General features: G+C 39.6%; 3 protein-coding genes across 3 annotated transcripts in view; 2 read left to right on the top strand and 1 right to left on the bottom strand.

Annotated features, from left to right (window-relative positions):
- Window positions 1-512: 512 nt before the first annotated feature.
- On the top strand, window positions 513-4,110 carry mfsd8 (major facilitator superfamily domain containing 8). The gene is made up of 12 exons (XM_074699427.1): window positions 513-872; window positions 1,070-1,152; window positions 1,339-1,382; window positions 1,572-1,812; window positions 1,914-2,027; window positions 2,119-2,263; window positions 2,360-2,418; window positions 2,776-2,884; window positions 2,975-3,109; window positions 3,203-3,306; window positions 3,464-3,681; window positions 3,780-4,110. Exons 1-12 carry the CDS (start codon window positions 814-816, stop codon window positions 3,984-3,986), a joined length of 1,518 nt encoding a protein of 505 aa, XP_074555528.1. The 5' UTR covers window positions 513-813; the 3' UTR covers window positions 3,987-4,110.
- A 713-nt stretch (window positions 4,111-4,823) lies between these two features.
- Window positions 4,824-14,053, top strand: LOC141784438 (uncharacterized). Its single transcript, XM_074662277.1, has 18 exons — window positions 4,824-5,024; window positions 5,170-5,192; window positions 5,725-5,791; window positions 6,889-7,079; window positions 7,169-7,249; window positions 7,335-7,403; window positions 7,511-7,645; window positions 7,732-7,890; window positions 7,973-8,036; window positions 8,121-8,211; window positions 8,294-8,435; window positions 10,245-10,349; window positions 10,458-10,557; window positions 10,638-10,890; window positions 11,318-11,392; window positions 11,471-11,573; window positions 11,727-11,842; window positions 13,339-14,053. The coding sequence occupies exons 1-18, from the start codon at window positions 5,000-5,002 to the stop codon at window positions 13,409-13,411; spliced, it is 1,872 nt and encodes a 623-aa protein (XP_074518378.1). The 5' UTR covers window positions 4,824-4,999; the 3' UTR covers window positions 13,412-14,053.
- A 4,735-nt stretch (window positions 14,054-18,788) lies between these two features.
- LOC141811382 (zeta-sarcoglycan-like) overlaps window positions 18,789-26,329 on the bottom strand; it is a 55,152-nt gene continuing 47,611 nt past the window's right edge. Inside the window, exons 7-8 of the mRNA XM_074699425.1 lie at window positions 21,731-21,854; window positions 18,789-19,421 (exon numbers count right to left, since the gene is read on the bottom strand). Of these exons, the coding sequence (XP_074555526.1) occupies window positions 19,230-19,421; window positions 21,731-21,854 (316 nt within the window). The 3' untranslated portion in view covers window positions 18,789-19,229. The remainder of the gene's footprint in view (window positions 19,422-21,730; window positions 21,855-26,329) is intronic.

The following is a 26,329-nucleotide window of genomic DNA, read 5'->3' as shown; positions in this document are numbered from 1 at the left end:
TGCATAAAAATGTAGAAAGTCCAATCATGATAGGTTATACACACATAGGCTATTATTATGCTTACAAACTAATTTTTTGGTGGATTTACTCATACACAAATATGGTTAAATTGGCAAAATTAAATAAAAAAATTTTTTTAAGTAAAACGAATGTTGAAAACCTTAAAATCAATGTAAAGGACGATCACAAGATGCGCGAGGGAGCGTTAATTAATAATGTTTGACCGCTCTCACGTGAGAGGGTCGGTAACTGAACACCAGCCACGGCCCGGATGTTTTTAATACTGCTTTCAAAATAAGTGTCATATGTTAATCAACGTGGAAAGAACGAGCATATTTTTTCCTGAGACTGGTGGGTAGTTATTTAAAAAAATATATACTCAAACATTTGTGAGAGTTTTGAACTGTGAGTTATAACAGAAATGAAAACTCAGTGTATTTTCATTCATAGGTATTTTATTTTGAAAGGACACACCGCTTCTGTCGTCTTTGCTTCGTTTGTTGTGACTGAAGTGAACACTCACACGACTGGTTCAGGTGGTTTTTTGAGGTGGTGTACTTTCGCTGCTTTCTCATTTTGCCTTCAGTTAGAAAGTTCTCGAAAGTTAAAAGAAGAAAATTACGTGTAATTTTACCTCGTACGGCGGATACAGGGTTAAGAATGCGTCGCTGTAGTTTGAGTTCCTAACGTTAGCTGTCATAGCTTTAGCAGTGAAGTTCACTGACCCTCTTCTTCATGGCGACTGAGAAATACAGTCCAAAGTCCAGGACAACGTCGTAATTTTCCTGGGCTGTTGTTTTTTCTTTGAAAAAATGTCTCAATTTGTTGACTCTGACGACACCACTCCTCTGCTGGGGGATGATGCATGCAGGTGAGAGCAGGGTTGCTGTTTGGGGTCAATTTGCAGTAAAGCGTTTTAAAGGTCGTGTAAAAATTTTAGAATTGCCTCTTCACAATATACAGTCATGCATTGTGTTTTTAGAATACATGTCTTATCACTTACTCCTGTGTTTTGGAGGACGAATGACATTTTTTTATGTCTCCACCTGTCACTGTACCTGTGTGCAGTGTTGACTCCAGGGATGAGGACTACAGAAAACGATGGAGGTCCATCCGGGTCATGTACTTCACCATGTTTCTCAGCAGTGTAGGTGAGGACCGTAAACAGACATGAGTAACTGGGATAAAAAGGATGTCTTTTAGAGCAACCAGGTGAAAAAGATCAGGAAACTGTTCTGTCTCTGGATGAAGATGTTTAACATGTATCTCTATGAAAAGATATGCATGCAAAGTCTATTGTCGAGGAACAGCAGGTAAACAAATCTCTTGTCTTTTAGGCTTTACTATTGTCATCACATCCCTCTGGCCTTATTTGCAAAAGGTATGTGTGACTTTTTTTTCAAAATGCTACTGTTAGCATCATAAAGACACTGTAGAAGTTGAGTTGAATTCATCATTCTCGCAACTCCAGCTGTGTGAGTTGATGTACCCAGTCAACACGCAGCGAAGCAGTGCCGCACTGGTGATGCATCTTGTGTATTTGGGCTGCCACTTTGTATGTGTCCTACAGATTGATGATAGTGCCAATGCCAGCTTCCTGGGATGGGTGGTGGCAGCGTACAGTCTTGGTCAGATGGTGGCCTCACCCATTTTTGGCCTCTGGTCCAACCACCGACCAAGGAGGGAGCCACTTGTGTGCTCCATCTTCATCAATTTGTCAGCTAACATCTACTACGCCTATGCTTACCTGCCCAAAGATTACAACAAATACCACATCCTCTTGTCCAGAGCCTTTGTTGGTTTTGGAGCAGGTAGTACATCACTTTTAAAACTTTCACAACTCCTGTTTTTTTTATAGATGATCTTTGTTGTGGGGTTACTTACCTAAGGTCACATCGGCTTTTCATTGCAGGTAATGTTGCTGTGGCGAGGTCCTATGTCTCTGGAGCTACATCCCTGAAAGAAAGGACTGGTGCCATGGCAAACATGAGCGCCTGTCAGGCCCTGGGTTTTATCCTGGGACCAGGTAGTACATGTTATAAAAAATCTGTTTGATGTTGTCAGAAAAATCGTCAATGAAAATCCTCTGTTAACATTTGCATATCTTTCGATATTAGCTTTGCAGGCGTGCCTGTCATTCATTGGTGAGCATGGGGTCACTGTAAAGCTCATAGACCTGCAGCTCAACATGTACACAGCTCCTGCGTTGCTGGCCGCAGCTTTTGGTATCATCAATATACTGTTGGTTGTTTTCTTGCTAAGGTAAGGCTTTACTTAACTTAACTTCCTTCCCGAGCATTGGTTTTCTCACTTTCATGTTTAAAAAGATAAAGTGTCTGTTGTGGTTTTTATCATCAGAGAGCATCGTGTTGATGACCATGGAAGGTATCTGCGAGCCATTAACTACTCATCAGAAGGTATTTACTGCCCATATTCAAATAACAGCATTCGCACTCATTGTGTTTTTTTTTCTCTTAAGGGCCTGTGTCCACTAACAGCAAAGTAGTTCATCACTCAGCAAAATGCTCTTAGTGTCAGCTGTTATTTATCACTGCACTTTTAGTTGACAGAAATTTAACTTTTTTAGTTTCCACTTTTTAAACATTAAACTAAAATCAAGAAGGGGCATGGCTTTTAATATAAACATGTCCACAACTATCGAGGAAAAAAATGATCTTGATAAGAAGCAAGTGCAGTAGATATGTGAAACAACTTGTGTAACCTACAAACACCAAGTGCAACACCTCTTGCTGATGTTCATCCCCCTTTCATAGATGGAGAGTACCTCAGTGAAGAGCCAGAGGAGAGCATTGACCAGGTCGCAGTCCTGACTTCCAACATCCTCTTCTTCATTGTCATGTTCATCTTCGCTGTCTTTGAGACGTGGGTATTCCTTTGGACACCTGTGAGTCTGAAGTTATGGACAAATTCTGTGTCTGCTTCTTCTAATTAGTGCATTTGTCACCTTTCCAGAATTGCCACACCTTTGTCCATGGACATGTTTGCATGGACACGGAAAGAAGCGGTGTTGTACAATGGCATCATCATCTGCTGCATTGGATTTGAGTCCATAGTGGTGTTTATAGTTGTTAAAGTGGCCTCTCAAAGGTGCGCACTTTGACAAATGCTTGGATTAAAGTTGGGAAGTATTTCAGCTAGGACACACTTCTTTATTAATGATAGTTGTTTGTGTCTTCGCAGGGTTGGGGATCGTCCTGTGTTGCTTGCGGGTTTGATCATTATATTCTGTGGCTTCTTTATTCTGCTTCCATGGGGGAATCATTATCCCAAAATCCAGTGGGCAGGTATGTCAGGTTTGATCTTGTAATTTGATCATTGTGTGGTTTCTAAATGACAAACATTTGGGCTACAAGAATCAATCTACATTCGATTTCTGTTTCTGGTCATAAGCACTTTAACAGGCTATAAGTGTTCACATCCTGTCTTTATTTTCATATACAGATATAAAAAACAACTCTATGGTCAGCAAGATGTCTACGTTCTCCAACAGCTCTGTGGAGCCCACAGGATGCCCGTTTGATCAGACCTGGTGTCAGTATACACCAGCCATCTATTTAGCTCAGTACATCTCATCTGATTTCCTCATCGGGATTGGGTACCCGGCATGCAACGTGATGTCGTACACACTGTATTCCAAAATCCTAGGACCTAAACCCCAGGTAAGAATGTTGACCATGGCCTGACATTGCTTTGAATTACTTTTCAAGGTCGCAAGTTTTAGAACTTTGATGTGGTGATATTGTGCTGCTTTCTGCAGGGTGTGTACATGGGCTGGTTGACAGCCTCAGGCAGTGGGGCTCGGACTTTGGGCCCAGTCTTTGTCTCTCAGGTCTACACCATTTTGGGGCCCCGCTGGGCCTTCAGTCTCATCTGTGGCCTTATGGTGGGGTCAGTTATCCTCCTCGCTGCTCTCTACCACAGACTCATCGCCTTTTCTGTACGCCATGGAAGGACTATGGAATAACAAAGAATCCCTTTACAGAGACTGATTTTAATTTTTCTACTTATGCTCTAAAGCTGGAATCCAGGCTCTTAGAGGCTCTTTGTCGTAGTTACTTGTAACTGATGAACTGCAAGAGTCTTTGACTCAGATTAGTTTTTACTTTTTAGCCTCTTAAGTGTACTGCAGCTGCACTTTGACTCACGTATTGAGAAAGAATCATGAACTACATTACCTAAATGGGTCCATCAAATTAGAAAAATGTAAGTTTTAATTCAGTGAGTTACTTAAATATGTGTAACTGAAATCACAGTTTCAATTTAATTGTGCATATGGTAACAAAATATTTTTTATCATAACAAAATTAATTTAAACTGTTTAAGCAAAGCATTAAATGATATGGCATGAGTTTGAAGCATAGAAGCAACTGTGACCAAACTGAGGCTGTTAACAAATACTATTTTTTTTATTGTTGTAAATTGTGCTGCTACCGCTTGATTCTTTACAAATGCCATTCCACGCTCCTGAATGCACTGATTTACCTACTTGTAATTTGTACTTTTATTGTAATACAGAAAGGGTAAACAAGAACAGTTGTTTTCTGTCTGAAATTGTTCAAAATGTAATGTGTGTAGATGTGTGAATGCATTTTAAATGGCTGAGGTGAAGTATTAAAAAGTGTGTTGTGATTTTTTATAATATCTCAATCCGTTTTAGGAAAAAAGTCGAAAAACAATTAAGCAAAAAAAGTAAAACACATTCAACAAACACAGCATCCTTATGAAGGAGGGTAGTATGAACGTGTTTCCAGAAGAGAGCAGCAGAGGACCTTCTAGCATAACATAAGGGCGCAACGCGCATGCGTCTCACGTGATCGTCCTATTCCCGCGATCCTGAAAGCAGCCGTGCGCGCGCCAACAACATGCACACGTCAGAAGTGAAAGGCTGCTGATATGAGCCAGAAATCAATGCTTGTTTGAGTGTTTAACTCGAAAATACGAGTATATGCCGCATCAGAAGGGTAGTTATTACAAAACATGGATTCAGAGGACGATGAGAGAGGTAAGCCGAACACTTGTTTTGTCGTTATGTGAAGTTAGAGGCTAATTTGGCTAAGGAGCTAACTATCTGGCTCACCCAAGTTAAAGCTAAAAAAACTACTTTTAATGGCACAACAGTTGAAGTTTTTGTCTCCCTCTTTTTTCAGACTTCTCAGACAACCCTGTTTACGTAAGTACACCCTTTTAACCCTATTTATTCACAGTTGTTGACGACATCAGGGAAAGCCCACATGGAGCTAATGCGGATGTTATCCTGCCAATCCCTCTTCCTAATAACTGCGCATACCCAGAGTCGATTGAAATATGTCTTCCGACACTAAAAACTCCCACACACTTCATGTTAGCCTTTTAATGGGGAGACATTCTTCGTGTGTGTTCAAATGTCAGTTATCAGAATAAACTTAGTTCCAAATTGCGTTTTACGTCGATGAATGTAACTGAATGCTAACTTAGCGGAAATAACTTTGTTAGTCGTGTTTTAGATGGATTATGAACATGTCTTCCGTCAACATGTCAGTTCGCATGTTGGTCATTCAGTACACTGTAGTTGGGCCCTGTTGCAAACGCACGAGGATAAAACTTCGTTCACCAGAATGACGCAGGAAAAGTAGTTCAGTCATTGTGTAGCTGAAATGTTGACACATTGTATTTGATGCTTTCTTGATTAAAATTGTCATTCGCTTTTCTTTTCTCCTGTCTAGTCGAGGGTATTGGGTATGTTTGATGGAAACCCGAGTTTTCAACGAATAATAAGACTCGGCCTTCAAGGTAAGAAGACGTCTATTTGCGTATGTAAAACATTTCAATTTTGTTTCAGTTTCACATAGATTTGAACACACTGATTTGGCAGGATATTTAGATATCTGACCTGAAACCATATAATGCAGAATAAGGTGAGGTCTATGTTTAGGGATTCTTTAGTGGAATGTAAACAGCGGGGCATCTTTCCTAACATGACTGGGGTGACTAGGAAAGTGAGCTGAAGCTTTCATTATACCATAAAACTTGATGATAAATTAATTTTCAATCAGTTTTAAAACTCAGTTTGAATTGTGCAGACTGAAATTGAAAAGTTCTATTTTGTCTATTTTAAATTAAATGAATAAAGAGAGTTGACTTTTCAAGTTGGTTAAAACAAAGTCAAGGCAAATTAGTTTTAGAAATCCGATTCAATTTCAGATCATGCTTTTCAATTCAACATCATGAATCAAATTCAGCTTCTAGCGGCATAGATTTCAGCCCATACACAGTTGCAACTAGAAAAGCACTTAGAGAGCGCTGTGTATCCAGAATATTGCCAGGATCTGGAGTGTACTTTCACATCCGTCAAAAATTATTGTGACCATTTATCGTAGAGTTACGTAAAAGAATCCTTTGAAAAACTCCTGGATCCAGACAGTAATCTGGATAACCACCAAAATTGAATCACATTTTTCTTATCCCAATTTGAACATTTCCTGAAAATTTCATTAAGATCTGTTGGTTAGTTTTTGAGTTGTGTTGTTCACAGACAAACTCTCCGAAACCAGCATCATGAAGTGCTTTAACACAAACTCTTCCTTTCTCAGTGAGTTCCCTATGGAAGGACAGAAAAGAGGAATTTTAAACCAAATTTATATTTAATTCCCAAATTTGAAGCAGAGAACTGGAAGTCTCTGATAATTCAGTAAGGAATTCAGAATAACAACCAACCTCTAAACACATTTTGTTGTCCCAGACCTTCAAATTGCTACATGTTCTCTGACTGGACCTTTGTGGATTTTAGTTGATGATCCCTGGGTTAGAGCGTTCACCAATGAGTGGGATTCTTGCTTCTACTTCTTAAACCTATGAGTAACCCTTTTCTTCTTTTGTGGTCAATGCAGCGGAGCTAGATGCTGCAAAGCGGGATCCCTATGAGGTACATGATGGTTCAAAATTGCCAATTGAGCCCAGTGAGTACCTGAAGGGATCTAACTGGAGCAGCGACGGTCGATATATCGGGAACTATACACGACCAGCCAACGGTGTTCCAGTGTCTTACCTCAATGCACTCGCCAACCTTCATCTCCAAACAGTAAGATCTTTGAAACTCAGTCCGTCCTAAGTGATTCATCTGAGACCACACTGTTTGAAATTGATGGAGTGTTTTAAAAAATCTTTCAGGATTCTGAAAAAAGGAGTGGAGTAATACCAGAATCAAAAAAGTACAAAGGGAAGGCAGAGAGGAAGCGGCTTAAAAAACAGGTAAATCCTGCAGTCTTACATGAGTTAGTTTATGTTTTCAGAAGTGTGACTAAACTTTAAGGTGTGTGCTCTTTATTCCCAACAGAGACAGAAGGAGAAAAAACGTCTCGAAGAGTCAGGGAAGGAGAACCCGAGCACTGGAAAGAATGCAGATGTAAGGTTATGATACGTGCTGATTCCTTTTTTAAAGTTTGCAGCCTTCAATGCAAGTGAATAAACCTGCAGATTTTTTTTGTTTATCAACTTTATAATTGATGACAGGGTGGTGATGGCCTGAAGAGCAAAAAAGAGTCTAGTGTTGAACAACAGGCGTGTGCCAAAGATACAGACAGCAGCAACTGTAGTGATGAAGGCGAATCCAGTGGTGAAGATGGAGACACAGAGGAAGACTTTGAGGTACTTTGAGCCCTGTTTTTCTTTTGAAGCAGTGAAGTTTTGCTTCATGAGCCATTGTAGATTTCAACCTATTCCTGTTTCTTTAGGAGCTGGATATGGGGAGTTCGTTTGTGAGCAAAGCTGCCCTTATAGCCAGACGTCAACTGGAGCAGAAGCCCAAACCTGAGAAAAAGAAGAGCCCGGTTAAAGAAGAAGCTAAAACCAGCCCAGACAAAGCGTATACAGAAACAGTGGTTGAAAAGAAGGTCAGAATGATAATCCACTTACTCCTTTTTGAATGTAATAAAGCAACACCTGTTTGATTTTGCTCTCCACGTTTTTCATCAGGACTCTGTCGCTGCTCCCAACCTTACTTTTGAGGATACTGTTAGAAAAAGTACAGAACTTGGAAGTAAGCGTTCTCTACCTCTTGTGCAAGCTCACACTCTGAAGATTGATTCTTTGATCTGAATTTTTATCATGTGTTTTTCTACAGATAAAGGAAATAGATCTGCTAGCGCCGGAGACTATAAAACAGCTGTGCAGTATTTTACTGATGCGATTAAATTCAACCCTACAGAGTTTAAGTGAGAACGTTTCCTCTACAAATCTGTCTGATCATTCACTTCTGTTTCAGTGTTTAACTTCACTTTCTTCTCCCTCTTCCAGGTTGTTTGGCAATCGTTCCTTCTGTTTTGAGAAGATGCAGGAGTATGAGAAGGCGCTGGCTGATGCAGAGTTGTCTCTCAGCATGCGTCCAGGCTGGGTTAAAGGTCTGTTTAGGAAGGGCAGAGCTCTGGCAGGTCTAAAGGTCAGTAGTCTCTCCTGTATGTGCCTGTGTCAGAAGCCCTTGTGTAATGTCACAGAGTTATAAAACAAGTGTTGGCTTTTTTCAGGGAACAGAAAGTGATTTTCAACAGGGTGATGTGGCAAACTCTGGTTGTATCAGCCCAACACCACATTGCTTCATATGCAAATATTTGTACACCAAAGGCAGCATGAAGACTTTATACGTCCTATTAAAACAGTCTCATTTATTTGCCTGTTTGTAATCCATGATCTTAAATAAGAACAACGGAGCCAATACTAGATTAAATAATATTCTTCAGTTTAATTTTAGATGTACTGTGTCTTGTGAAAAAGCTGAGGCTAAAACTGGGTTGTTTTTCTTTTTATGTAAAAAAGGGTCTTATTGCTGCAACAGTTTCACCTGTTCTAGATCATGGAGACCTTTTGTACATGCCTACCTCTGCACGGTGTCTTCATATGGTGGATACTGCCCACCATGCCTCATAAGCTGCGTTTCCACCAAGGTTCGGTTCGTCACGGTACAGGTCAGATAGCCTGCTTTGGCAACCCGGAGGCTCACACATTAGTACACTTTTATCTGTAAGACAGTTCTTGGTCTGCTGCCCCACTATTTATCTGTTTTTATCATGCAGAAAAGTACCAGACAGTACTTCCTGTGTTATCAGGACCACGTTGTGCTCTCTGTCCCAAACTCTTGGACAGAAATTAGGAAAAGGGCCTTTGGGTACTCGGCATGCTCAGCTTGGAACCAGTAGCAGAATGACTTAAAACTCAAGGAGCTAGTGTTTTAGCTCGGTTGTTTGAACAGTTGTTTCCTGGAACGTAATTTTAATACATTATCTTGTGTTTTATTAACTGTGCTTTGTCTATTTTTGTGCTTCCTGTCTAACTTATGTTTTGCTGCTGCCTGTTTTGGCCAGGTCTCCCTTAAAAACAAGGTTTTCAATCTCATAGGGACCAACCTGGTCAAATAAAAGTTTAAAAAATTAAAATCTGTGGGATAACACAGGCCTGTACAAGGGACGTAGATCTAAAGTCACTTTCATGACATCATGTTGACTGGCAAAGTTTAGCATCAGGAAGCAAAATCTGACCTTTTTCCTGAAGAAAATGAGTTATTTGATTTATTTTGTAGTAATAATGGAGGACACTGAAGCTGAACAACTGAAGTGAAGAAAAAGGACAGAAGAGCAGAAGAAAGCTAAACAACAGTGATAGAGCACAGGCTACAGGCTAAACGGGCTAATCTGTTTGTGATTATGTCTATTCCAACCCACAGTCAGCAGTTATTCTGCAGTGGTCTGTTCAAACTTGAGAGTCTATCAATAAAATAAAGAGTGAGGTTGTGTGACTTCTGCTCAGTGAGGTTGGAGTTGTTAGGAGAGTACTGGACATAAGGAGGATTTATTAATGTTACGGACACCAAACGTTTGGTTCTTGTCACATCTCCAAAAAGGCGATTCATTACTACAAATACATCACCTCTATGCTCTGCTTCCTGCTAAGGGTTGTTTTGAACAAATTTAAGTTGTCAGAAGTCTTGTAAGAATCGTTTACTCTCAGTGGCTCATGTCGGCGTGACTTTGCGATCACTCTGTCCTTGTTGCTTCAGATTGATTCAATTTCAAGTGTCATTGAGCTGCACCGGCTGCAGTTATTTACTCAGGCTTGTTTTGGCTAGCTGTTACTGTAAACAGTCATAACGGAGCTGATTAATCCAGCAGCGTGACAGTCATTGAGCCTTAACTTTGATCTAGTGCCGAGGCAGCAGCTCATGGAGGTTACGATGTTTCTCTCTGTCTTCCTGCAGAGGTACGAGGAGGCGTCTCAGGCTTTCAGGGAGGTCCTGAAACTGGATGGTTCATACGCTGAAGCTGCCCAGGAGTTAATGCGGATGCAGATAATGCAACTTATGGTGTGTAGTTGACTAACAACCACTGTTTACGCTTCCCTTCTTGAGAATTACAAGGGTTGTGTGAGCAGTTTTGAAGACTAACTGATGAAAATGTGTGGTTTGTTTCAGGGATATGGTTTCACTCGAGAGCAGTGCTCAAATGCTTTAATTATTCATGGAACAGTACAAAAAGCATTAGAGGTTCTGTCTAAATTAAACAGTCAACCAGGTGAGTGTCTCTTTTGTAGATTCTTAAAAATTTTTCCTACATCTTTGTGCATAAATGTAACCCTTTTGGTTTCTCTTTAGGACCCGTTCAGAACGGCGCTCTGCCACCAGCTCAAGTAGTGAACGTCAGCGGAGTGTCTCCAGTCCTTTCAGCCAAAAACCCCGCCACTCCATCTCCTCCTCCACCTCCCTGTCAGCCCCAGAACGCGCCTAAAAGCCAACTTCAGAGTGCACCTGTAGTCCCAGTCCAGAATACATCCTATGTCAAGAGCCAACCAAAAGCAGTTCCTGATCAGGCTATGAGGACCAACAGTAAACACCAACGCCCACAGCAGTAAGTGATCCCCCTTTAGATCCTTTAGGAAAAAAGGGATCCTGGTCTTCTTTTAGATTTCGACCTGGCATTAAAGAATTTGGACAAAAAACTTTTTTCACGAGCCCCAAATCAGGTCGTAAACTAACTGCACAAGTGAATTAGCTTCTGTTTGTATACGGAGAGCGTTTGGATGACAATCAGTCAGCTCTTGCATTGGACAGACTTAATTAAGTACTGATTGTTTACTTAAACTTATTGGTTTTGCATCTTCTCTGATTAGACACTTCATTCTAACAGAGCAGGAAATCATTGGTGCTTTCATGCAGCTCAGACTTTGTGTCTTGAATTATGTCACCAGGATCTTTGCGCTGGTTCTCACTGTATCATCCATTATCTGCAGTGATTTTAAACAATCAGGAGCTAATCATCTATCTTCTCTCTACAGGGAGCTGTTTCCTGTTTGGGTGGGGAACTTGTTCCAGCCGGTCTCTGAGTCTGACATAACTCGGCTGTTTAACAAGTGAGTTTACAATCACTGTTTTTGTCCTTCTAGTTTGCTGTTTTGAAGTTGATCACTCACATGATTCTCGCCCTGCAGGGTCGGAGTCGTCCACAGTGTGAGGCTCCTGTCTTACAGGCGATGTGCCTTCGTCAACTATACAAATCAGGAGGATTGTGATGAAGCAATTCGACGCTTTCAAGTGAGTTCAGCCTGAGCTCTGTGGATACGAGTCATTTCTCCAACGCTCACAAGAAATCTTTATGAATTCTCTCATAAGAAATGACAGCAAATCATCCAACTTGTGCTCCAACCTGTATAGGATAGAAACATTTCTCCTTGTTCTCTTCTTCAGGGCTTTGATCTAAACGGTGCCAAGATTGCAGTGAGATACCCAGACAGGATTCCTCATGGTATGGGCATGTCCAAATCCGCTCTCAAAGCTGATGACCTGGAGGAGGAGAACATAAGGTGAGAACTGGAATTTCTAACACTTACAGTGAATTTCATCACTTATAAATTCATTGAAAAAATAGCCTTGATTTGTTAAAGAAGGTGGTATTGGTAGGGATGGGAATCGAAAACAGGTTCCTGTTGAGAATCGATAAGAAATGTTTCAATCCATCGATATTGTTAGCCTTTGTGCTTAACCATTCCCTTATCAATTTTTGACATTGTGCTGGAGCTGCCAGGCCTTATGTCGACTAGTCTGCTGCAGCTATCTTAGCTTAGCACTTAGATAACGTTTCCCAAGAAAACTCTGAAGAAATGTACATTACTCTCTCTCAGGAGATTCATATTCAGTACATTTGAAATGCTATAAATCACCTTATTCACCAAAATAACAAAATAGTGCAAGCTCGATGCTAACGTATATGGGAAACTGCATTGATATGCTAGCAGTTAGCATACATCAGTATAACTTCAGCTTCAGAATAAAATTTCAACTTTCATCACAGAAACATTTTACATCAACTCTTTGTAAAGAATACTGAGAATTTCAAATGTGAAAAGCTAACAGGCTAATGAAAGGCTCATGGCTGACTTCATAACTGCGGGAAGTTTCCGAACAACTTGAACTATTGCTATAACCACTTTGAGACACTAGATGGCCTACTTGAATTAATAATATATTACAACACAGTACATCAACGTCACATTGTGTGCAGTTTTTACCTGTTTTTTTATAGTTATGCCCAGAAATATCCAGACTCAGGGACTAATTACAATTTATTCACTTACAGTATAAACTCAATTAAATGTTGTTGACACAGAAAACCTGTAAAGCTACTTTTTGTACCAAGAACACTCACAAAAGGAGTTGATAAGGGAATCCGTAAAGAATCAGATCGATAAGCAGAATCGATAAGGGCATCGGTATTGACAAAATCTTATTCCCATCCCTAGGTATTTGGTTTTTGGTTTGTTTTTTTTTAGGCTTTATTCAGTCTCCCTGGTACCCCTGAAGTAGTTTCCAACCTAATTATATCCCTTTATTTCTCATACTGGTGTTTTCATACACTAGTGTGAGACACACTTCATTGAAGCTGCTGTCTCTTTAAGACTCAACGCCACAAACCCCCGTCACTCTGATTGCCCAGCCCTCGTGGAGGTCTGTCAGGAGCCCTCCAACATGTCATAAACCAGTTGGGAGATTCTTAAGTACAAACTTCATAATTTCAGCAAGTTTTGTCGAAATCCCAACCTATTTTTTCGGAATAGGTTGTGACAGAAAATCTGGACACAATTAGTCCGAACAATCAGTGCTGATTCCTCACTGATGTCCGATATGTGGGAATGCATGATACCCCCTCTTTAAATAGTAAAAAAATAAAAACATTGTTATCATTTAACCTGATCTAGCCAGCAATTATCCCTGACCGGGTGAAAATAGTACAGACCTTATCTGTGTTCCCAGGGTCACTTCTAATCTTATTTTTTTTGCTTTCATTTCTTTGTGTATTCAGGTATGAGTACCTCAACAGTACACACAGAAGGAAACTGTACGGTCCTTATAGACACGTCAGCAACGACTATTGAGGAAACTACAACTACTGGGAGAAGAGGCTCTTCAAAATAAAAGCATATCCCTTACACTGCCCAGAAGAGGTTTTTAATCAGCAAGCTTGTATGCTTTCTGTCCCTTTCATGGTTTTTTATTCATTTATTTCTTGTTATTTTTTGTTAAGTGGGCGATGGATGCTGAATAACTTTTTTTTTCTTCTTTTTCAAGAAGGGATACAAGTATAAATGTTTTTTTTTCTAATGGTATAAAGAAATATTGCTCAACGTGTCTAAAAAGTGAAGCCTCAAATTTTGACTTTAATGCAAGCTGAAATTTAGGTCATTAAAGCTCTTTACTGCCAAGCACTAGAGAAATACACATGGCTTGAGTATTCATGTTATTGGTTTGGCTAGATAAAATCTATGAAGGACTTAAAATTGAATTCCTTCGTTCTTGTGTCTTGAAGAAACTGCTGCGTGAAAATGGATTAAATTCATTTTACATGATTATTGAATATACAGGAAATTGTTACAAATGAAAGTGTTAATCTTTATAAGAAAGCTTGCCTTAAACAGTACTTTACTATAATACAGCAGTGATTTATTTGATACGGAAAGTTAAATGTTGATTATATAACTGAGAGGTTGTAACAGCTGTGGATTGTGTGATGTTTCATGGGTTTTCTCATAAACACATTTATTGTTAATCATGTTCTTTTCGTAACAATTAAAGATTTATTCAGATTCTACCATCTCATTTTTATTACACCATGAGGAGTTGAGGGTATGAAAGGGTTTCTGTGAGTACATTTTTCATATTAAATTTTTATAAAGTCGATTTTTAGCTATTTAACAAAAATGTTGGACAGTTTTGTTTGACCTACTTTGAAAAAGTACAGCAGATTGTTGGATCGTGTGGACAAATAAACCACATAAACACAAAATCTGGATTAACATATACTAATGTTTGATACTGACATGAAGCCCCCTCCACCAAACGTGGTAGTTTTGATTCTAACTTTGCCACAACACATTTATATTTTCCAGTCTAAAATACCCAAACTAATCTGAAAGTTACTGAACAAAAAGTAACCAACAGATTCTGAGTCGTTTGTAAGTTTGAAGCCAATTAGCTGCCATCTGATTACAGTGAATTTACCCTGATCATTTATGACCTTCAGCCAATAGGTGGCAGCACAGGCTCAGTTTCAGATCGCAAGGAGACTTGCTTGTTGGGAAAAATTTCACTTACATGTAAAATCATGGCAGTGTGATAAACTTTTTGTGAATTTTATAACTTCCTGCTAAGAAATGAGAAACTAAACATGATATGATGGGATGACACCCTGAGCAGTGCACACACGTCTCACCTCTCCTGGAGCAACTTGAACAACAAGCAAATAAAAAAATGAGCAATCAGTGTTTCTGCAGCTTTATGTGAAACTAAACTAATTAGCAGCAGCACTGCTAGCAGCTTAACAGTGATTTCCTCCCCAGTACTGTTCTTTCAGAAAGAACATCCTGAATTATTCCCTGTTTGTTTATAAGGCATGTGATGATGCAACACCAAGTATGAGGATCTATGTATCTATGCAGAAGCATCAAACTAGCTTCCGAATTATTTGACATCATACTTTGGAAATTTTTGCTGATTTTTATGACTGAAAATAAAACTTACCCTTTTTATCATGAATGTGTGACTCTTGACATAGGAAAAACCCCTTGGTATTAATAATTTACTTTAAGGCTGCTATCATATGAGACCAACCTGTCTGCCTGTTTTCATCCCTAGAGTTTACAGGCACTGATTAGCAGAGTGCAGCTCAATAAATCAAAACATGTAAAAGTTAAAATTTTAAAATTATAAACTACTGATGTCACACATTAATCAGCTAATGAAGCAGAGGTTCCCTAAGCATTTAAATGGTCTCAGAGGCTGGTTCAGTAGACCACACCATCACAAGTAGCTTGAAGTTTTATGGAAAAGCTGATTTTGTTTTCCAGCAGGATTTGACTCCTGCCCACACTGCCAAAATTACCAAGAGTGGGTTAAATGACCTTGACATTGAACAACTGAAATCAACCAGTAACTTTTCAAACTTATTAGCCGTGTTTCCACCAAGCGGTTCTCTTCGTTACATTTTGTGGCGTTTCCACTGACTTATCCCAGGACAGATCCACTCTGAAGGTGGAGCTACACTGCAGACCGTTGATTGGTTAAAAGAATTGTCACTTACCCCGACAGCGGCTGCATTTCTCCTGGCAGCACACAGACTTCTCTGAAACAAAGCTTGGTTGCACTTTGTATCAAAGAGCTACATGCCAATCACAGAGAGGACGAAATACTGCATGTCTTCCATCTATGCTCTTTGTTTACTGTGTCACATTTTTCTTCTTCATTGGATTTATTGACGGGGTAAACTGTGTCGCGCTGCTACAGCGTCGGGTTATTGTTTAACAACTGCGGCTTTCAGCATCAGGCTTACACGCCACCTACCACGAGAGGGCACAGTATGCTGTGGAAACGCAAACGAGATCAGGCTTAACTGTACCAAACCGTGCCAAACTGTACTGAACCGAACCAGACTGCTTGGTGGAAACGTGGCCAAAGAGTCAGTCATCCTCTGAAGGTCTCGCTCACTTTAAGTCACTGAGGCATCAGTGCTTATTTCAGTTTGTTTTGTTACTAGCTAAAAACTTCTCACAGGAGCTTTAAAAGATTGAAAGGAGAAAAATTAACAAGTATGAAAAGCTCAACTCAGAATATGCACCAAATATTTAAAAAGAAACAATCTCTTTTATTTAAACTGCTTTTCATGAGCTGAAAACAAACACAAACACCCATCATCTTATTGATGAAAACAGCTTATCTTTCATCTGATTGACATCAGTGTTGTTATCTTAACCATAAGCTTCTGAAACCACAGACCCTGAAGTGTTCAGCGTCCGTTGGAGCTGAACATCTATCTGAGCATGCTCAAAAATGAGAATCAGCCAGCAGCAAAAACATCTAAATCCCTAATGTGGACTGATTATTACATTTTCACAAGTGAACACCACCTTTCAGCCGTCATCCTCTGTGCTCAATGTGGAGTTTGTTTTCCAGCTTGTGAAGAGGAGTTAATTATTAGTTTGGAGAGTTGGTGCTACGTTTCAGAAAGAAGTCATGCAAATGAGCAGATTGTGTGTTAATTAGGAGATGTGTTGAGTAAAATAAGGTGGTATCAGACTGTCCAGCTGGTCTTACTTTCTGCTACTTTCTGATTAGATACAAAGGTTTTTGGGGAATAGTGTTTTATGAAGCTACTATAAATGATTAAATTTTAACAAACTGTCTTTCTGCCCTGGAGCTATTCCATGATTAAAAATAATAGATTAAACTGTTAAAAGAAGCCGAAGCATTTGATCAGGACTTTTGATCACTACAGCCTTAATTAGAGGCAGAGTGGTGCAACCGGCCGTGTCCGTGCAGCAGCAGCAGGCTGACTCTGAAACACTCTCCTTGGGCTGTTTCCCTTCAGAGTGTCAGCGGCTGAGAAAAGCCTCTGAAGCGTCCAGGAGGTGAAACTCCAGAGTCCCTCAGTTATTTGTAAAACATGCACAGGGAAAGACGGGATTGGATGAAATCATGTCTGGTTGCACAGGCTGTTCTCCCTTAATTCGAGCTAAAAAGTGTCTTTTTAAAGCTCCTGTGAGGATTATTCAGTTGGTTATGAAACAAGTTGAAATTAAAAGTAATTCCTCAGTCTAAAAAGACCTTTACAGTAACACTGTCTCACATCAAAGAAGAGTTAAGAGGTTTGAAGCCTGGTTTATGCTTTTGGTGCTCTACCTACACCATGGTCATCATCATTGTGAGCACCATGTACGTTTAAAGAGGGGGGTGTAAACTGCTCAGAACTGTCAATTCTTGTGAAAGCAAGAATTTTCTCGAGATTTTAACAAGATTGCAAGCATGTTGAGGTCACCACAAAAGGATCACAATGTGTAAGAGCTGTGGGCCTCAAACACCAAGGTCTGCACAAATCTCTGTCCCTAAAAGACCCCAGAGGGAGCTGGCCAATCAGGTGAAGGGGGTCCGTAAAGCAGTGAGTCTTAAAGAGACAGGGACTAAAACTCCCTTTCCTCTGATTGGTAAGCCCCCATGAGGCTAAAATAAGAGATTTCCGAGAAAAGCAGGGTGAGAACAAATAAGTTTTGAGTTGTAAATCATTAAAAGCTATTACAAGATACAAAATAGCAAAAAAAATAAAATAAAAATTAAATTATATCTATCTATCTATATATATATATATATATATATATATATATATATATATATATATATATATATATATATATATATATATATATATATATATATATATATATATGTATATATATATATATATATATATATATATATATATATATATGTGTGTGTGTTTGCCTTTTTTATTATTATTTTTTTTTATACCTCCAAAAGTCAAAAATCTTCGATGTTGGATTGTTACCCAAACAAGTCAGAAACATTGATGTAATTTTTTTTTTATTTTTTTAAGTCTTGAGGTTGTTTAATGAAAGACCTCATCCCTTAGAGGAAAATACATAAAGTTTTGCTTGGATCTGAAAAAGCTTCAGCACAGTATGTTGAGGACATATTACACCCTGTTTTTTTTACTCGTTGCTTTGAGGTTTTTTGTAAGATGAAAAGAGAAACAAATACATCAGAGTAGTTTGGTGCAACCACTTGAGTCCTGGTGGAGGACTTTGTGTTTTCTAATTTACTCCTTTTCAATTTTTCTCAATCTCTTTCTGTTTGGTGGAATCGAAACAAGATGGTGTGTTTCGCCTAGAAAAAATGCAAAATTAAACAAACTAATCTTTAAAATATGAGGCTGGAAAAAAAAAAAAAACTCATGGAGCAGCTAATCTGTGGTTAGGATGCTGTTGGGTTTCTCACCAAAAGCGACGCTCCTCTGCGGCAGAGTGATGATGGAAGACGAGGAAGAGGAGAGCCTTTGCACCCTGGCAGGCTCCCGAACACATGGCTGCCTGCCTCGCTCTCAGCTGCAGAGCCAAGGTCAGCCAGCCTCTCGTGTCAAACTCCACAGAGGGATTCTGCCTCGGAGAGAAAACGTATACCCAGATTTAAATACGCAGGAATTATGAAAGGGGGAGTTTGATGAGGTTTGTCTTCAATCTGCCAACAGAGATTATTTAAAACTGAGTCAGATCAGAGAAGTTCTTACAGTCTGAACAATGTTTAAACTATCATGATGAATATAATATTGAAATTATTTGATATTGTAGCAGAAAACTTAAGAAAAAGTAGACTTACCTTGTTGAGTTAGATTCCCGTGAAAGAAGCTTATATTCCATCTATATTTTCCTGTTTCTGTCACTTGGAGACACTAAATACAACGTGTGCCACATAAAACATGTTTAATTTCAAACAGAACAGCTGTTAACACAGTGGAAAATAACCAACAGTCTATTGAGGTTATTAAAAAATGCATTTTGGGAGAAAACAGTATTGTGCTTACTCTTCTTTAAGCCTTCATCAATCACATACCGGTCACAGGAGGGATCCTTTCATTTACCCTTTTCATTTTTTTCTAACATAAAGTAGAAAAATAAAGGTGTGTCCTCTAAAAAAAAAAGTTAGTGGAAGTGTTCCTGTTCCTGATTCCAGAGAGCTACTGTTCATCAAACTCTGTCAGTACAGGAGCCCCGACCTCCAGCTGATCGCTGCAGGCAGCCGATCGCTGCTTCAGTCCCTGATCTGAGCTCAGACAGTGGAGAGTCAGCGCTCAACCCTCGCTCCGTCTTGATCTCAGCAGCTCCGGAGCAGATGTTAAAAGTTGTCCCCAGGTCAGCTCCAGAGGCAGATGTTACTCATGGCCTGACATGTGGAGCTGCTCTCTGCAGGGGAGAGGTAGATCTTACCGCTGGGGCAGACGCACACCTCGAACACTTCCTGCTCCTGGGAGGCCTGATGGGGCGACGCGGTGTAGACGCCCAGCGGGAGGCTGCCCAGCTGAATGGTGTTGGCGTCCAAAAGTATCTGGGAGGGCAAACATCAGAGATGTGCAGGACAGTATTAAATCCACATCGGCAGGGGAGCGCTGAGGTGATGATTTACAGCCTCAGACTGATAAAATGACAGAATTCAATGTGACGGCTGGAGTGAAGCAAAGCAGCTCTGATCTGGTGAGATGAGATAAGCAGCAGAGGAAACACTTTTCTTCAATTAAATTAAGTATTTTGGGCTCTAAGAGGTTTGTTTTTATCCATGGTGCTAAGTGTTACCAGGATATTAGCTTCGGCTTCACTAACAAAACCTAAAAGAGGAAGTTTCTGCCATCTCATACATATTAGACATACTCTGTAGAAATCTGTCTGTCAATACCAGGTCAATACCAAACCATCTCCTAACTGGGGTATCACACGTCAGCGGCGGGGCTCAACCACCAAGGTCTGATTGTAGCTCTGCCCCCTGTCACACTGGCCAGTCAAACCGTGTCAAGTAAGGTGGGGACAACATGCTATTCTAGCGATTCGATTTTTTTTTAACAATTTTTAGGACTCCGATTTGATTTAAATTGTGATTCTTTAATATTTACGATTTTCAGTTTGTTTTTTTAACACCAGACTATGTGAAAAAGTTAAATGATGATGATAATGTCTTCACACAAAATCAGGAGCCATATTTTCCCATAAAATGCACATCACATGAGTCAGAGAGAAACATTTCACCTTCTGCTGGACAAAAGTGGTAACTTTTTTCCAATCCTTTTTACAATAAAAGGCTGAAATGAAGAATTTGAAAAATAAAAAGAAAAGATTTTTGACAAGATTCTATTTTTTTTTTTTTCCCCACCCCTAGTGTTGAGCTTGAGCATGATTCCCCCTCCAGGTAGTGCCGTTCCCCCGCTAGAGAGTACAGCCTAGCCCAGTCTCACTACTCCAGTATGAACCAGACTTAAGGCATACCCATGACTCACCTACGTCATCGTGAAGCGTCTATTTACACCAAGCATGTTCTCATCAGGGTCAGCACAACGAGACACAGAGAGCACTGCTACAACTATAGACACTTATGTTCAGTCATTTTGATCCAACACAGCCCTCTGACTGCTCAGATACTGTTTAAAATGATTGACAAGAGGAGCGGTCAGCGATGATACGTCATGTCTGCGTGCTTAGGCTAGTGCATGAAGTGCAGTTTGTGTCACTCCAACAAAGTCTTCGTCAGTTCAGAGGTCAGTACAGCCACACAGCGCTGTCTGGAGTGACACAGACTGCAGCAGAGGACTAACCCGAAGCGGACCATGATGGAATGTTGGTAAAAAACACAAGTTTTTGGACGATTAATGCAGTTTTAGGAGCAGCGCTGTCTATGCCCTGATGGATCCCATTATACGGACGTCCGCTGCACAATTTTAGATCTAAATATCTCCCGAAGCACTGCTTGGATCAGGAAAGCCTTCTGGGTGAGTATTTTGTTCTACTTCATTCTATAAACAATGTAAAAGCTGTATAAACCGAACTTATCCTCTAAGCAAGGTATGGTTTGCAAGTGTGACCATGTCCTTAAAGAGACAGTAACTAAAACATGGCTTGACTCTTATTTTAGACAGAATCAAAAATAAGGGTTTGTCTGATTTTTTATTATTTGGTGGGAGAAAAAAACACTAATTCTTGAATTTTAAATAATGCAAAGGTACTACAGGATTCCAGAAAAACCCAATACCCCCTCTTTAAAAAATGACTAGAATAAAAGTGCCCTATCAAAAACTTTTGAGGGTAGGTAGGGCATGGTTACACTGGCCATTCACGCTTCATCACTGAAGTCCAGTTCGTTTTGACCAGTGTAACCACAAGTATTGCTGACTCTGGTGAGACCATGGTTGTGGTAAACAGGTGCTTCATGATGATGCAGGTGGGCCATGTGTGTCCCATTTGATGACATAGGGATGATTCTTATTGGAGCAGTGTGACCAGCAGGGGTAAAGTACTATGGGGAGCCAATCATGCTTGAGTAGAGCATAGTACAGTACAGTACAAAAATGTGTAAAAAAAAATTCTTCCTCAGTGTGTTTAATAATATATAAAGAAGGAAACTATGATGTCTCTTTACCCCATCTCCTAAATAACTCCTTCAAATTTTGGCTACCATAAAAATTCTGGGATTTCTGCCCCCCTGCTGCCCTGCATTGGTACTGCACTCATGTTTCAGCCTCAGCACAAAAACACACTAACATTGTTCCAGCTAACCTGCCAAGAGTTGCTGGACTTGAATTAGAACTATTAAAGAAAATAACTGAAGAAATAACAACAACAGGGAGTGTTTTAATTCCCAGGGTTACTCACTTCTCCCTCTGTGGATTCCAACTGTAGGTCCTTTCGACCGCTGACCTTCAGCGGCCCCATGGCAGCACTCACTTCCACCCCTCTGGGAGCCTCCATGGTCAGCGTCCGCGTAGGAGACTCCAGCCTGGAGACAAAAAAATAAATCAGTGCGGGTTCAGAGCTTCAGAGCTTGATCTTCAACTATTTCATTTCATACTTTCTTGATCTTTGTAGTCCTGAAATTTAACAGCTGACAGGGCACATTTGGGCTTTAATAGAATGATTGTAGTTTATAGAATTAATCAGTGTAATACTCCTTTAGGGATGGATGTGTAAAGCTAATATGTCTTCACACAGGCCTCAGGAGTTTAAATATGGCGTCTCAGGTGTAAAAAAGCAGCAGCACATTGTGATGTTTCTGCATGATTGTCTCCTGGCTGTTGGTTAAACCTACGACTCCTCCACCTGTGGAATATATTAACACTGCTGTTCATCTTTAAGCAGCTCTCCTCATTATTCTAATCCAGCATGGCTCTTTAACAGCCCATAATTGTATCAGCTCATTCTGACCTTCAGCAACACCGAGGCTAATGCAATTTGCATTTTCCTTCTGCAGACTATTTGTTTACACAAGGAAAGATAAGTGCGCGAGCCAATCAATGCAGGATTTGTTTTCATAACTCATAACCCTTTCAAATTGATTCCCTTCGCCCCATCTTCCCCTAAATCTGTTTTCAATGAATTTTAAACGGAAGACTTTAAGGCGACGTCTTGAAATCACTTGAATCTCCATACCCCGCTGAAAGTGACACACATTTCAGATTACGCTCTATTTGGATAAAAGAGGGAGAAAAAAGCAAATGAATTTCATCTGCATTTGAAAAGCCTCTTTGACTTTAAATAAGCTTTTCAGTAGATACAGTTTGGAGAGGATCTGTGAAATGCGCCTTTGACCCCAAACTGGAGAAATGGAGGGGAAGGGTGTGCTCTGTTGTTTTTTCTTCTTTCTCTTCTTTGTCTGCTTAACCTCTGAAATAAACAGCGCTACTATAAAATGTGTTTTGGGTCACTCAACAGCACATTTTTACACATTTATTTTTTTTCATTCCATCCTTGATTTTCCCCTTTATTCCTGAATTTTCAGGGCTGTATTTGTTTATTTTGTATATCCTGACCCATACATGTAGGGGTTTGAACAGTTATAATATAAAATGAGTTTCTTGGGTTAAATAACTGACATTTCCCTGTTTCATGTAAAGACAGTTCATGGCCAAGTTTCTGGGTTTTAATACTAAATCTGTAAAATTTTAACCCACAACATGTTCATTTTTTGTAATAATTTCTGAATCTGTAAATTTCTAAAGATAGCATAAAATTTTACAAGATTTGCTAAAAAGATGAGGTCATCATGCAAGGATTGCCTAAATCAAAGGTCTTCAACAGGGGGGACTGCAGCAGTACTGCAGGGGCTCCTTGACACTTTTGGTTGATTTGACATTTTTGGGGTTTTTGAAGTAATTATTCCCAAATATTTCAGTTTTTACTTATAATTTTTTTGAAACACACATTAGCAGAAACATGGACACCAAAGATTTTATCTTTCAGTCAAAACAAAAGCCCACCTCGATTACTACTCTGCCAATCAGAGCAGCAGTTTATCTTTATTGAGATTGTCTTTTAATTGTGTTTTTAATCATCTGTACAATGTCCTTGAGTGTTTTTAGAAGGTGCTTTAAAATATAAAAATAACAATAATAATAATTATAACAACAACAATAATAATAATAGTTATTATGATTATGATTATGATTATGATTATGATTATTATAAATCTGCAGGGATTTTCATCCCTGATTGTTATTAAATTTCACGCTTTTTTACATTGTCTTTATTACATTTTTGTTCATTACGTATCGGGCTCTAACAAAACTGAAATAAGGGTTTTCTAAAACACCAGTGTGAGGAAAATGGGAATTTCTTTAAATTGTAAGTCATGTTCAGCTACCACTGGGGCACAGGAGGGACAGAATAAAGTTGACAAAAAAGCACAATACTTCCTCTTTAAAATGCAAGAAACCCTTACAACAGATGGTACTATTTAAAGTCTATTAAGGTCAATAAAGAACTACATATCTGATAAAGAAAACCATAGAATTACTTGGAAAAGAAATGTACCTTCAAAACAAAAAACTGCTAATTTCTAACCCAATTTAAATACAACTGAGAAATTCACCATTTTATTCAGCTCCTCAGAAAACAACACTGTTTTAATGAGTTATTTGTCCTGAATCCAGCTGCATTTGCTGTTCTTTTTCAGACACATTTTCTTTACAACTCTTTATTTTCTGATTCATCACATCCTAGCTAACCTGTAAGTTTACATCAATTCAACACAAGCTCATCCAGGAGTAGTTTAAAAACAGCTTGAAATAATGTGACCTGAGTCAAAAGCTCACAGAGACGGTTAACTGCACATGTTCAAGTTTTCTCCACCATCTTCAGCATCAAGCAGCTTTTTAAACCCAGCTTTTCGGGCTTCATCCGTAAATCTCTTTGCAGATAACCTGGGTGGCATTTGTAGCCGCATCAGCTGTTTATGACAGGCTCTCTGAAAAAAAAAAAAAAATCTGACCAGCTTTTCTCGCAGCGTGCAGTTTGACCTTTCGATTCCCAGAAAAGGTCTCTGTATCGCAGATCTGGACAGCATAAAATGTGCTGAAGGCTGGGGCTGAGGGCGTAGTGGATGAAGCTGCTTTAAATACTGCATGTCTCCTCTGTTCGCTGAGGGGATTCCAAAGGTGAAAGTCAAGTTTATTTTTAAACCACGGTGTTGCCATACAGTGACTCGATGAGCTGCAAAGAGCACGTTTCTTCAATTCTGCAGCTCAGAGACGGATAATGGATCTAATGAGCCCCACGGGATGATGTTCTCAGCTTCTTTGAGAAGTGAAGTGCAGTTCTCTCATACTATCTAACCTGTCATTTTTTACACCAATGTTTCACGTTTTTCCACTTTCATTCTGTTTATGGCCCAAGCTGTACATCATTTAATGTTAAACAGAATTTATATCAGTGTTTCTTTTTGGAAAATCTTATCTTTTACAGCCTTGATTGAGCTTTCTGGTGTGAAATCAGCCTTCTTTCCTCAAAGGTTGGGATGGTAAAGTGAAATCAGATGTCTTAACCAATCTTGGAGCCACAGATGAGCCAACTGTTAGTGATACAAGATTCCACGCCAAAACTCCTCTTCCTCTTCTGTGTTTAAAGACCAATTAACTACCTATAAAATCCCCATATGTTCAAAGTGAAGCTGAATGTTTCTAGCACCTGGAAAGATAAAACCAAAATGTAGGATTTGAAAAGTAAAAATTAGGGTTGTTAAAAGTTAACGCACCAACGCACATTCCTTTTAACCATGCTAATTTTTTGACCCTTAGCCCACCTCCTGGGTAATCAGAATCCAGGGCAGCAGTAAGTAAGTAAGTGGAGGGTGAGCAGATATGTAAAACAGATCTTTTGAACAGCAAAAAACAGTGTAAATGCCCTGCCTGACAAAAGCACCTTTCATATAATGTCAACCTGGAGGTCAGGCGTGTGCTGGACGAGTACACAGCTGTTGCAGAAAGCCCTCTTCTTCCTTGTCAAAGTTTATCTGCAATCTTTGTTACAAACTATACAGCATGTGAGGTTAGACACTGATGCACTGTGCAAGGTTATTTGAGAGAACAGGAGTTCAACAAATCAATTATATCTTTTATGTTTCCAGAAAGTTGGTTTTCTAAAGACTCTGACTGTAAATCTTCAGTTTCACTTGCAGCTTAGCATCAAATAGATTTGTCACTCTGGGCAAAATTTCAGCTGCACTTTGATGCAGTTTATCGATATAAGTTATTTGTGATCAGACGAGGATACCATTCAGGATGTTGGTACGCTGTATGCATTCCTACCAAGCGACAACCTCCGGTTTAAGAATATGAGACAATGTGGAAGTGCTAAAATCTGCTGTTTCTCAAGTGTCCACTTGAGGCTGGCTCTGGAAGTATCAGAAGTCACATACACACCAAGCTCAAAAAATAAAAAGCTATTTTCAAAGCAGAAATTAACCAATTTACAGCCTGGTTCAAGAAGCGTCTTCTGTCAGAGTCACTAAGTCTACCATCAGCACACAATAATTTTTTTTCTAACTCGGCAGTTGCCACTTCCAATATGGCCGTGATTCTTGATTTGCTTCATTTTCCACTTCAGAAACAGATCGGTGACATGGGGGGAGAGTTCATTGAGCATCCACTTGAGGCTGCTGTAGAAACAACTGACACCACATATTCAACAAGGAACATGTTTGCAGCAAAAATAAATAATAATAATAAATAAAATTTTCCAGTGTGGTTCAAAAAAGCTTGGCTTGACTGTTGCTTGCTTTCGGGCGCTTGCAGAGTGACCCAAGTTGGTATTTGTCAAATACCCATGATTGGCTTGTACTAACATGCCAAGTCTGGTGCACAGCTCTCGAGTCTCTCCCACATAGAAACGCGATGCTGCAGGTGGTTGCTGGGCTGGTGAGTGTGCTCACGTTGCTTGGTCAGAAGAAGTGGGTGTGCGCTGCCGCTGGCACTGACCCAA

The sequence above is a fragment of the Halichoeres trimaculatus genome, unplaced genomic scaffold (genome assembly GCF_033239565.1).
Source record: "Halichoeres trimaculatus isolate MK-OKI-2021-1 unplaced genomic scaffold, fHalTri1.1 fHalTri1_scaffold_22, whole genome shotgun sequence".
NCBI lineage: Eukaryota > Metazoa > Chordata > Actinopteri > Labriformes > Labridae > Halichoeres > Halichoeres trimaculatus.
The sequence above is the reverse complement of the archived record's forward strand: the minus strand, read 5'-3'. Positions and strand labels throughout refer to the sequence as shown.

Coding starts and splice junctions, on each gene's coding strand:
- mfsd8 (XM_074699427.1), top strand. CDS start 814: ATGTCTCAATTTGTTGACTCTGACGACACCACTCCTCTGCTGGGGGAT. Junction 3,307..3,463: donor TCCCAAAATCCAGTGGGCAG/GTATGTCAGGTT, acceptor TTTCATATACAG/ATATAAAAAACAACTCTATG. Junction 3,682..3,779: donor TCCTAGGACCTAAACCCCAG/GTAAGAATGTTG, acceptor TGCTTTCTGCAG/GGTGTGTACATGGGCTGGTT.
- LOC141784438 (XM_074662277.1), top strand. CDS start 5,000: ATGGATTCAGAGGACGATGAGAGAG. Junction 7,646..7,731: donor ACACAGAGGAAGACTTTGAG/GTACTTTGAGCC, acceptor CTGTTTCTTTAG/GAGCTGGATATGGGGAGTTC. Junction 8,212..8,293: donor TTCAACCCTACAGAGTTTAA/GTGAGAACGTTT, acceptor TCCCTCTTCCAG/GTTGTTTGGCAATCGTTCCT.